The sequence below is a fragment of the Pristiophorus japonicus genome, chromosome 13 (genome assembly GCF_044704955.1).
Source record: "Pristiophorus japonicus isolate sPriJap1 chromosome 13, sPriJap1.hap1, whole genome shotgun sequence".
NCBI lineage: Eukaryota > Metazoa > Chordata > Chondrichthyes > Pristiophoridae > Pristiophorus > Pristiophorus japonicus.
In genome coordinates, this window is record NC_091989.1 from 39,064,572 (window position 1) to 39,077,883 (window position 13,312).

Consider the following 13,312-nt stretch of genomic DNA (forward strand, 5'->3'; position numbering starts at 1 on the left):
TAAATCTAAGGAATTCTCTGCCCCAGAGAGCTATGGAGGCTGGGTCATTGAATATATTTAAGGTGGAGATAGATTTTTGAGCGAAAAGGGAGTAAAGGGTTATGGGGAGCGGGCAGGGAAGTGGAGCTGAGTGCATGATCAGATCAACCATGATCTTATTGAGTGGCGGAGCAGGCTCGAGGGACCAAATGGTCGTCTCCTGCTCCTATTTCTTATGTTCTTATGTGAGTGTAGGGAGTTTCACCAATCCAATTTAATACTGATTTATGATGTTTCTGAGCAAGAGACTTGCCCATTGATAACTGGGCTATTACTGACACTGCTGAGGCGGCAACAACAACAACTTGCATTTATATAGCACTTTTAATGTAGTGAAACGTCCCAAGGCATTCAAATACTGATTCGACTCCATTATATATTGTGATTAAAAGAAAAAGTTACTGATACCCGAAGAGCCCATGGATGATACGTGAACAAAGAATTAAACACTCAGATGCTATTTTGAGGGCATTCATATTTATGGGACTGAACGGTTTTATGAAATGGATTCTAGTTGACCGACTGGCTAGGAGCCTATTTCTGGATTGATTTTGAGAATCCAGTTACACTCGGCATTTTGATTCTAGTTAATTAAACACTTTGTAGTTATAACTTCATCTGAGGTGAACGTTTCGATCGACAGTTCTTCCCATATCTGCCACAAACGTCATCTATAATGTGTTGCAATACTTTAATTCTAGCTGTAAACTGCTAAACTATAACAAATAAAAGGTAATCTATGGAAATTTGGATAAATTGTGCAACGGGAGACTACTCAGAATTCAGTACCAATTCTCGATAATTGTTCATTGCTAAGCGCTCCTCCACACCCCCAAATGACTAACAGCCAACTTCTCTTTCCACAGATATTGCCTGACCTGCTGAGTATTTTCAGCATTTTCTGCTTTTATTTCAGATCCCAGCATCGGCAGTATTTTGCTTTTGTTTCATGACAGGATATTCATTTTAGAAAGCATATAGCAAATTTCAAATTGTGATGGAAGACACTAAGGTTACAACTTTTTCCAAGAAATCATGTGCTTCAATTGGAAGGATTTGCTTTTTACGCAGCGCCAGGGGATAGGAGCCAGGAATTTCTGGAGGCGGGGCAGGGACTTCAGGTCGGCTTTTAAACAGCTGTCGGAGGCGGCGAGTCAGTGTCAAGGCAAGGTAATGCTGCACGACAGCATCCTGAAAGGAAACAGTTGAATGCTGATAGTCAGTAAACTACATGCAGATTACAGCGCCTCTGATAAAATAACGAGTTCTGTCGAGTTTTCGCCTTTAATATCTTTTTATTTTAATTTGTAAACTGACAAAGATAAAATGTGCAGGGACAGCTGCTGTCGTCTCAGTTGCCTCCTCATTACGTTGGGTTTGCTCATTTCTTGCTGTCAAGCTGTTGAAAACATCACTAAATGCGGAGTCCGGTGTTCTCAGGTAGAGTTTATTTTTTGATCTATTATGACAAAAATGTAAAATTTTTTTCATTATACTCTTAAAACGTCTCACTTTGTTTTAATGCTTTTAATTTTAATCTGTTGCTCCTCCCCCCCCCCCACCCCATTTAAAAAAAATGTATTTCCACAAAATTTTAAACCTTTTATTGTGAATTTTTGGCCCTGATCAGGGTGAAGGATGTTGGTATTGCTGAATGGAGCACTGTCCAGTATTTCCTGATTTAGGTTGAACCCAGTTCCCAAAGATACAAGCAATAACCCATGGAACCACCTGGTCCTAAGACATCTTTATGGTTTATTTTGTTAACCATCATCATCATCATGGGCAGTCCCTCGGAATCGAGGAAGACTTGTTTCCACTCCTGGTGAGTTCTTTGGTGGCTGAACAGTCCAATATGAGAGCCACACATTCTGTCACAGGTGGGACAGATAGTCGTTGAGGGAAGGGGTGGGTGGGACTGGTTTGCCGCATGCTCTTTCCGCTGCCTGCGCTTGATTTCTGCGACTCGAGATGCTCAGCGCCCTCCTGGATGCACTTTCTCCACTTAGGGTGGTCTTTGGCCAGAGACTCGCAGTTGTCAGTGGGAATGTCGCACTTTATCAGGGAGGCTTTGAGGGTATCCTTGTAACGTTTCCACTGCCCACCTTTGGCTTGTTTGCCGTGAAGGAGCTCTGCATAAAGCACTTACTTTGGGAGTCTGGCATGCGAATTATGTGGCCTGCCCAGCAGAGCTGATCGAATGTGGTCAGTGCTTCAATGTTGGGGATGTTAGCCTGGATGAAAGAAAGGACTTGCATTTATATAAGCGCCTTTCATGACCTCAGGATGTGCAAAGCGATTTACAGCCAATGAAGTACTTTTGAAGTGTAGTCACTGTTGTAATGTAGGAAACGTGGCAGCCAATTTGCACACAGCAAGCTCCCATATACAGCAATGTGATAATGACCAAATAATCTCTTTTTTTGTTGATTGAGGGATAAAAATTGGCCAGGGCACTGGGGATAACACCCCTGCTCTTCTTTGAAATAGTAACGTGGGATCTTTCACATCCACCTGAGAGAGCAGATGGGGTCTTGGTTTAAAGTCTGATCTGAAAGACGGCACTTCTGACAGTGCAGCGCTCCCTCAGTACTGCACTGGAGTGTCATGCTAGATTTTTGTGCTAGGTCTCTGGAGTGGAACTTGAACCCACAACCTTCTGACTCAGGTGTAAGAATGCTGCAAACTGAGCCACGGCTGACACATAATTTGATAAAAATATATTCTTCATGGTAAATATAGAGATACAAGATTAGAATCATATTTTGTATGGGAGAATGAAAAAGTGATAAATATTTTATCACTAGTAAAATATTTTACTTTTTGCTCAGGTAATGAGAAGTAAAAAAAACTGTGAACATAAATATAACTAGTGGATGCCTTATAGTTTGGCCCATTAAAGATCAGGACAAAGAGAATTTCCCTCAGAGTGCATTTGTGATGCTCCAGGTACAGGGGTGAAGATTTGCAGTTTCTGGAACCTAAAAATCTCCATCAAGTGGTAGAAGTGTAGAGCTGCAAGCGTGATTGTAGTCACAGAATTGTGATAGAAACATAGAAAATAGGTGCAGGAGTAGGCCATTCGGCCCTTCGAGCCTGCACCGCCATTCAATAAGATCATGGCTGATCATTCCCTCAGTACCCCTTTCCTGCTTTCTCTCCATACCCCTTGATCCCCTTAGCCATAAGAGCCATATCTAACTCCCCCTTGAATATATCCAATGAGGCAAATAAGGATTGTGAAAAATACACAGTAAAATTAATATATTAATATATGGTTTCACAATGGTAAGTTGGAGATGATGATTAGTCTCTTCCCTGTCTTCTTGTTGCTGTGTGTGTCTCTTTCTCTCTCATCTTCTGGCTCTTTCTCTTCTGCTTTTCCCACTTTTCCTTTTCCCTGTTCTATTCTGTTTTTCTCTGTCTTTTTTTTCTTTTCTTTCCTTTCTGATTGGAGGTTGTCAATGAAACACAAGAGATAAATAGATTCAAAATTTTACATTTTTGGAAAAAGACAGTCTTTCTCTCCCTTCATCTCCCTCTCTCTCTTTCTCTCACTCTTGCCTCAGTCTCTGTCTGTGTCTTTCTTTTGCTTTCTCACTCTCCCTGACCCCAGTTGCTCTTATTCTCTTTCAGCTTAATAAACTTTCTGAAGTTTATTGAACACAAAGCAAAAGCTTCAAGTATGAAATTTGTAAACTATTATCTCTCCCTCACACACACATGCAGACACACAATCTCTTTTTTTGAGGAGGAAAAAAAGCTATAAATTTTAACTCTGAAAATCTTAAAATGTTTCTTCTTGTAGTTCATAATTTACAGAAAAACTACTGATCAGAAAATGCTAGAGCTAGACTTTCCATCAGTTTTCATCGCTACCGCCCACTTACCGTCCATTTTAACACTGAGATGAAGTATAACGCCCATTTAGCGCCCATTTCACAAAAAAATGGAAACTAATGCCCATTTATTGCTCACTTATCACTCAGCGTTACTTTCGGCATCTAGTTAATGCTGAGAATGAATAAAACCATTGCTATGGATGCTAACCTTTTACAACAGAAAAAAAACCCCGCTAATGCCCATTTCACATTGCTCTTGCTGACGCCCAAATTAAAAAGTGAAAACTAGCGGGTTTGAAAATGGGCGATATTCTGGCGATCTCAAAAATCAATGTAAATGCTAATGCTGGAAATATCGCCCACTTTTGGACGATCTGGACAATAATGGAAAGTCTAGCCCCTAGAAACTGAAGACAGCTGTCCTCTCAGTACAGCTGACTGATACTCGGAAATGAGATACAATGAACATGCTGAGGCTACACAATTGGTTTAGCTCAGAGTCACAACTATAAGCAAAAATATCCAAATCCAAACCTGTTGGAAGAGGCTGAGATCTTCAGTACAAAACTTTAATGAGGGCATTAAAAAGATATAAAAGACAATTCAATGGGTAAATTTAATCATGTTATGGTGAGATGTCTTTTTTTTAGTGCTGTTTAAACCCTTACTTTAGACATTACAAATTTTAGTTATTGAGAATAAAAGGGAGGTGAGAAACAATTTCAGAAACATTTTGGGCGATTTTATAGGAACCCGGTGACTAGAGAGAGTTTACATAAACAAAACCCATTAAAGATGGATGTAGAAATTTAGATTGGGGGAAAGATCTGACACAAAAAGTTGACAAAAACAGGAAATCAAATTGTGCAGATAGGATGTAGGAGTAGATGCAAGATGTTTAATAAAATATAGATAGACGTGTGCACATGTGCACTGGTAAGATTATTACCAAACAAAAATTCCTGTAGATTACATTTTTGTATTCAATGAGCAGATATGAAAACATAAATCCATTCAAAACAACCCATTTTACAGTACATAGTTTGGAGGGGTGGAAGATACTTCCAGTAACAGTGTCTCGACTCGGAAATGGATGCACAACAGGATATATACAGCTTCAACCAGATCTTTTACTCTACTCTCAATCTGATTTCTTGATATTTTAATAGGTAATAAAACAATTGCCAGTAATAAAAATGGTGCAGCATCTTTTAATGCAGTTGCTTCTTTGGTGCATGAGGCTTTCACTGGTCACTTTCACTCATTCACTCGGTGTTTGTGGTCTCCTGCTCATATGCAAACTTTCTGTATAGTTAAGTCATCTTTGATAACATCTGACCACTTATTTAACAACATGCATCTTTCTTTTCCTTTGACGTTATAACAATCTTGTTGGTTGTCTCATTTCAACCACAATGAAGCTAATCCAGTATTGTTTTAGAATTGCCTTCAAGGTGGGTAGTCAGAGAATAATATTGTAGATAATTGAAATATTCATTTTTATGATGACTACCTTCCATATACACAGCAGCAGTTCAGGTGCTACGAGTACTTTGAGTGGTACTGCATTACCAACACTTTAAATTAGCACCCAGAAGAACTAAATCTCACTATTGGTTTTAGCTTAACCACATTTTGCGGTAGTAATAACGGTGAGGCTATCCGCGCTCACTGTTATTATGGAGTAAATTGGATGTACGCCGTCCTCACATGCGCAGTTAAAGGTGGAAATCAGGGAGTTGCTGTCCGATTTGCGCAGCTCCTCCACAAGCTTCGCTATAACTATCTCGCCGAGAGACTCAGCATTCAAACACATAAAGGACATGAAGTTGTGGTACTTACTGACGATGTCTCCGCAAGATCCTACAAATCCCCTGGGAGGACAGGCACATCAACGTTAGCATCCTCGAGCAGGCCAACATCCCCAGCATTGAAGCACTGACCACACTTGATCAGCCCCGCTGGGCAGGTCACATAGTTCGCATGCCAGACACGAGACTCCCAAAACAAGCGCTCTACTCGGGACTCTTTCACGGCAAACGAGCCAAAAGTGGGCAGCGGAAATGTTACAAGGACATCCTCAAAGCCTCCCTGATAAAGTGCAACATCCCCACTGACACCTGGCCAAAGACCGCCCTGTGGAGGAAGTGCATCCGGGAGGGCGCTGCGCTCCTCGAGTCTCGTCACCGAGAGCGTGCAGAAATCCAGCGTAGGCAGCGGAAAGAGCGTGCGGTAAACCAGTCCCACCCACCTCTTCCCTCAACGACTATCTATCCCACCTGTGACAGAGACTGTGGTTGACGCACAGCTACGGACATATACAAAGGAGATCATTCCAGTGCTAGGCAGCGCCACGGTAGTCGTGACCCACAAAGATTCGGAGAGCAGGTTGCCACTCTGGATTGTCCCGGGGGACGGTCCCGCACTGCTGGGGAGGAGTTGGCTTGCTGTCATGAACTGGAAATGGAGCGATGTCAATGCAATTTCTTCTGTGGAGCGAATATCATGCTCACAGGTCCTGGACAAATTTGGCTCACTATTTCAACCCGACATTGGCACTTTCATGGGGACCAAGGTAGTGATTCACATGTATGCCAAGCCAGTATACCACAAGGTCAGAGCGGTGCCATGCGTGATGCGGGAAAAGATAAAAGTCGAGTTGAACCGCCTGCTGAGGGAAGGCATCATCTCGGCAGTCGAATTCAGTGACTGGGCGAGCCCAATTGTGCCGGTGTTCAAGGCGGATGCTCAACGAAACATGGGAAGTCTCTTCAAGTCGATTCCAAGGATGGTGGTTTTTGAAGACGACATCCTCATCATGTGGTGGTTACAAGGCCACCATCAATCGGGTGTCACTCCAAGTCCAATACCCGCTACCGAGAGCGGAGGACCTCTTTGCGACGCTATCCGGTGGCAAACTTTTTTCAAAATTGGTCCTGACCTCAGCTTACATGACCCAGGAGCTGGCGAGTGAGTCGAAGAAGCTGACCACCATCACGACACACAAGGGGTTGCTTGAGTACAACAGATGTCCGTTCGGGATTTGCTTGGCCGCCGCGACCTTTCAACGAAACATGGGAAGTCTCTTCAGGTCGATTCCAAGGACGGTGGTTTTTGAAGACGACATCCTCATCACGGGTTGCGATACTGAAGAACACCTCCACAACCTGGAGGAAGTGCTACGCAGACTGGACCGGGTAGGTCTGCGACTGAAAAAGGCGAAGTGCATCTTCCTAGCTCCAGAGGTAGAATTCCTGGGGATGAGGGTAGCAGCAGACGGGATCAGACCTACTGCGTCCAAAACGGAAGCAATCCAGAGAGCACCCAGACCCCGTAACACGACGGAGCTGCGATCGTCCCTGGGGCTCCTGAACTATTTTGGTAACTTTCTTCCTAAATTGAGCACACTGTTAGAGCCGCTACACATGCTCCTACGCAAAGGTTGTGAATGGGTCTGGGGGGACAGCCAGGAAAAGGCTTTTGACAGAGCACGCAATTTGTTATGCTCCAACAATCTGTTAACGCTATATGACCCATGTATGAAACTTGTTTTTACGTGCGATGCTTCGTGTATGTTGCAGCATGTTAATGCCAAGGGTCAGTTACAGCCGGTAGCTTATGCCTCCAGAAGTCTGTCCCAGGCAGAAAAGGGCTACGGGATGGTAGAAAAGGAAGCGCTTGCATATGTATATGCAGTAAAAAAAATGCATCAGTACCTGTTTGGCAGGAAATTTGAGCTGGAGACCGATCACAAACCCCTAACGTCCCTTTTGGCCGACAACAAGGCCATAAATGCAAATGTGTCGGCCCGCAAACAGAGGTGGCCACTCACGTTAGCCGCCTATGACTATGCAATTCGGCACAGACTGGGCACTGAAAACTGCACCGATGCACTCAGCAGGCTCCCACTAGCCACCACCGAGGGGGCAACCGAGCATGCTGCTGAGATGGTCATGGCTGTTGAAGCTTTCGAAAGCGAAGGCTCACTCGTGACAGCCCGTCAGATCAAAGTCTGGACAAATAGAGACCCGCTACTGTCTTTAGTCAATAAATGTGTCCTGAATGGGGACTGGGCAGCCACGTATGGGGCATGCGCTGAGGAATTTAAACCATTTCACAGGCGCAAGGATGAACTCTCGATTCAGGCCGATTGCCTACTATGGGGAAACCGAGTAGTCATGCCCCAGATGGGCAGAGAGGTGTTCATCCGAGATCTCCACAATGAGCACCCGGGCATTGTCATGATGAAGACAATTGCCAGGTCGCATGTTTGGTGGCCAGGGATAGATGCGGACCTGGAACTTTGTGTTCGTAGGTGCAGCACATGTGCTCAGCTGGGCAATGCGCCCAGGGAAGCCCCCCTTAGCCCCTGGTTCTGGCCCGCCAAGCCATGGTCACTCATCCATGTGGACTACGCAGGTCTTTTCATGGGAAAAATGTTTTTGTTTTAGTAGATGCCTACTCCAAATGGATCGAGTGTGACATTCTCAATTCAAGCACATCCTCTGCCATGGTAGAAAGTCTACGGGCAATGTTCACTGCCCATAGTCTACGGGACATCTTGGTCAGCGACAGTGGCCCGTGCTTTACAAGCATTGAATTCCAGGACTTCATGGCAGGAAATGGTATCAACCATGTCAGAACGGCACCGTTCAAGCCGGCCTCAAACGGCCAGGTGGAATGAGCAGTGCAGATAATCAAACAGGGGATGCTCAGAATCCAAGGGGGTTCCCTACAAAGCCGCTTATCACGTCTCCTGTTGGCCAATAGAACCCGACCACACTCGTTCATAGGGGTTCCACCCACAGAGCTGCTAATGAAAAAGACGCTCAAAACCAGGTTATCCCTTATACACCCCACCATGAAAGAAATTGTTGAGATCAGGCGCCGGTCGCAATGTGACTACCATGATGGGAATGCGAGGGCGCGATGTATTGATGTCAATGATCCTGTCTTTGTCCTCAACTAAGCTGCAGGGCCCAAATGACTCGCAGGCACCGGGATTGCCAAAGAGGGGAATAGGATTCTGGTGGTTAAAGTTACCAATGGACAAATCTGCCGCAAACACGTGGATCAAACAAAAAGGAGGTTCAGCAACCCCATAGAAGAAGCAGAGGAAGAACACGATGTAGAGTTCACTCCACCACAGGTGACCGAATACCGGAACCAAGTGGAGGAGAGCCCAGTCACTGTGGGCAGTCCGGACAGGCCTGAGGCACCGCAAGCAGCAGACACTCAGGCCAGCGCCCAACAACTGGAGCCCCAACTCAGGCGCTCTACAAGGGAGCGTAAACCACCAGAGGGACTTAACCTGTGATCCCAATAAGACTTTGGGGGGGAGGTGATGTCATGTATTCAACTGTCATTGTAATCCATGTATAAACTGACCTAAGTTGTACACCTTGAACACTGACCACTTGGTGGTGAACTTGTGGAAGACATTCCTAACTTGGACTTTCAGGTATAAAAGGGGAAGCTCCGCCCGCCTTCATCACTTCAGTGCTGGCAAATAAAGGTTACTGGTCACAGAGTGACCTTCTCTCTAGTATGTGCCTCGTGTGCATTTGTACTGTATAGTAAGGACATATTACTAATATTTGTAGTAAAGCATTAAGTGGAAGTGATTTTAGTTTCTTCTCCCTTCTCCCCATTTCAAAAGATCACTTACAATTAAGCCAGAAGCCTTTATTACCATTTGCATTTGATGTCTGATAACCTACATTATAACCTAGATATTCTGGTGGTATGCCCTAGATATTGTAGACGGAGAGAGATAGCTATTCAACAGGGATACAATTTTAATGTGTATTGATCTTGTGCATTGTGCTGTTTCCAGGCAGTTTTAATTTTGTAGCGTACAAGATGAAATTCTTTGCATTTATTTTTACTTTGGTAGCTGCAAGCAACAAAAAAAATTAACCGCTGTGTGCAACCACTTCCTTAATGATGTGCAGTGTACTGACTTCAAGTGTAAACTACTGCTGACTGGAAGTATGCAGCAGGCTGATCAGTATCTGAAAGAGGAAGATCACCTAAAGGTTTAATTGAGGCCCTTTGTCAGAACTTCTCTTTTTACCTTATTCACCCTCAAAATAATTCATGGTATGTGATGTGCTTTGAGATATTTTTGAGAGGTGATAAAATACTTGTATAAATGCAAAGCAAGTCAAGATAATTAACGGCAATCCCAGGAGGTTGCCATCCCAGCAATTTCACTTGCTGTTGGTATGAGTTTCCAACTTGGTTTCCTTGACCAGTGTGCAACACTGCCAGCCCCCACTTATCTTTCATTTTACTGGTATTCTTTTACTAACTTTAATGGCAGGTTGAGTACATACACACATGCAGGCACATGCACACAACACACCACACATTCATATACACGTGCACATATACAGACACAGGGAAGCACATACACATGCACACACCTGCACATTGGAGTTTAGAAGGATGAAAGGGGATCTCACAGAAACATATAAGATTCTGACGGGACGGGACATTTTGATGCGGGTAGAATGTTCCCGATATTGGAAGTCCAGAACCAGGGGACACAGTCTTAGGATCAGGGGTAGACCATTTAGGACTGGGATGAGGAGAAACTTCTTCACTTGTTAACCTGTGGAATTCCCTGCCGCAGAGAGTTGTTGATGCCAGTTCATTGGATATGTTCAAGAGGGAGTTAGATATGGCCCTTACGGCTAAGGGGATCAAGGGTTGGAGAGAAAGCAGGAAAGGAGTACTGAGGGAATGATCAGCCATGATCTTATTGAATGGTGGTGCAGGCTCGAAGGGCCGAATGGCCTACTCCTGCACCTATTTTCTATGTTTCTATGTTACACACATGTACATATGTACATGCACGTAGAAACTCTCATTTACACATAAATAGTGCAGAAAAGATCTCTAATTCATTTTGTTTTTGTTCTTTCAGGGTCTCCGATGCAAAAGCAGAAACATGACTTTTGGTAAGTATTACTTTTAAATTGTAAAGTAATTTATAGATATAGCAAATCCATACCTCTGGGAAAAGCTGAATAAACCTGAGCTGTTCAAGTGAGGCCTGAACCCAAAAATAGTTCGGGCCTCCTGACACCGATATTGGGCAGAGGGCACGGCTGCACCACCAACAGCTCCCGTTTCAGGTGGAAGTCAAATCCACCCGCCATCCGCCCACACAAAATGTTGCTAATAACTGAAGGGCGAAGGTTGCAAGGTATATAAAAAGGAAGGGAGTAGTTAAAGTAAACGTTGGTCTCTTAGAGAATGAGACTGGGGAATTAATAATGGGGAACAGGGAAATGGCAGAGACTTTGTACAAATATTTTGTATCGGTCTTCACGGTAGAAGACACTAAACACATCCCAATAATAGATAATCAAGAGGCTATAAGGAGGGGGTAACTTAAAACTATCACTAAAGAAAAAGTACTCGGTAAAATAATGGGACTAAAGGTGGACAAGTCACCTGGACCTAATGGCCTGCATCCTCGGGTCTTAAAAGAAGTGACTGCAGAGATAGTGGATGCATTGGTTGCAATCTACCAAAATTCCTTGGATTCTGGGGTGGTCCCAGCAGATTGGAAAATTGCAAATGTAACTCCCCTATTTAAAAAAAGGAGGGAGACAGAAAGCGGGAAATTATAGATCAATTAGCCTAACATCTGTCGTTGGGAAAATGCTGGAGTTCATTATTAAGGAAGCAGTAGCAGGACATTTGGAAAAGCTTAATACAATCAAGCAGAGTCAGCATGGTTTTATGGGCCCAAATTTCCCCGGGAGTGGCTCCATTTTTTTTTTGGAGCAACTTGATTTTTCTGGAGTATCTTAAAAATCCCCATTCTGCACATTTAATTTGCCCCAGTGTAAGTGAGTTAATTAGGATTTGAAAATTTTTTTTTCACAAAAGTGGGTGTTACTAGCTACCTACGCCTGTTTTGGCCATTTAAACCAGTTTGGACAGCTAATAGTTGCTTCAAACTAAGGCCAGCGTATGTAACTACTTGTGGCCGCACAGAAAACCCTTGCGGAGAGTTAAGAAATCAGCACAGGCTATACATTCTAAAGCACCAAGACTTACAAAACACGAAACAAAGCACAAAAAGCATTCCATAACAAATAAAAAATAGAAGGAAGTGGAGAAGACCTGCACCTAAAGCACCAAGACTTACAAAGTTTTAAGGAAAGATTAAAAGAAAATAAAGGAACTCTGCAAACACACAATCACAGTAGTTTAAACAACACAAGCAGCTACTTGCATGTACAGGGCTTTTTTCATGTCACTCATTACTTTGCACATTTTTACAGGTCTCCTTCACAATCATTTTTTTACCTGTACAGGGATCGCCCTAAAATAAATTAAGCCTAGCGATGTTTCCCTCCTCCTCCTCCTCCTCTCCCCCCTCCCCCCCATCAAAAGTCTCTCCGCACCAACCTGTTTCTTGTAGCCCTCAGCACGGGAAGGCAGCGGCCAGCCTGTGTGGCGGGCCACTCAGCCAGGGATAGGGTCGGCGAGTATCGGGTCCGGAGCCAGGACACGCTGGGAGAGCGAGGAACTACTGCACATGCGTGCAGACTCCACTGCGCATGCGCACAGCAGCCGGTTCTGTTTCAGCAGCATGGCCCTAGCTCCGCCCCCCCCCCGCCTACTGCTTTTGCCATGCCATACCAAGGCCTAGGACGGTCCAAGGAGCGGGGAGAATACGGAGCTACATTTTTGGCGTCATTTTGGGAGTGGAAAGTTGGCGCACCTCAGGTAAGTGCGCCGAAAAATCCGGAGGGGGAAATTTGGGCCCTCTGAAAGGGAAATCATGTTTGACAAATTGGCTGGAGTTCTTTGAGGATGTGATGAGTAGGGTGGATAAAGGGGAACCATTGGTTGTGCTGTATTTGGATTTCCAGAAGGCATTCGATAAGATACCACATAAAAGGTTACTGCACAAGATAAGAGCTCACGGGATTGGGAGTAATATATTAGCATGGATAGAGGATTGGCTAATTAACAGAAAACAGAGAGTCGGGATAAATGAGTCATTTTCCGGGTGGCAAACAGTAACTAGTGGGGTGCCACAGGGATCGGTGCTGGGTCCTCAACTATTTACAATTTATATTAATGACTTGGATGAAAGGACCGAGTGTAATGTAGCCAAGTTTGTTGTTGATACAAAGATGGGTGGGAAAGCAAGTTGTGAGGAGGACACAAAGAATCTGCAAAGGGATATAGACAGGCTAAGTGAGTAGGCAAATATTTGGCAGATGGAGTATATGTGGTTACGTATGAGGTTATCCACTTTGGCAGGAAAAATAAAAAAGCAAATTATTATTTAAATGGAGAGAGATTATAAAATGCTGCAAGACAGAGGGACCTTGGGGTCTGTGTGCAAAAAGTTAATGTGCAGATACAGCAAATAATCAGGAAGGCAAATGGAATGTCGG

At 44.0% G+C, this 13,312-nt stretch overlaps 1 protein-coding gene across 1 annotated transcript in view; it reads left to right on the top strand.

The window, feature by feature from the left end:
• The first annotated feature begins 1,192 nt into the window (after window positions 1-1,192).
• Window positions 1,193-13,312, top strand: part of LOC139277989 (interleukin-17 receptor E-like protein) — a 56,162-nt gene continuing 44,042 nt past the window's right edge. Inside the window, exons 1-2 of the mRNA XM_070896637.1 lie at window positions 1,193-1,479; window positions 10,813-10,846. Of these exons, the coding sequence (XP_070752738.1) occupies window positions 1,366-1,479; window positions 10,813-10,846 (148 nt within the window). The 5' untranslated portion in view covers window positions 1,193-1,365. The remainder of the gene's footprint in view (window positions 1,480-10,812; window positions 10,847-13,312) is intronic.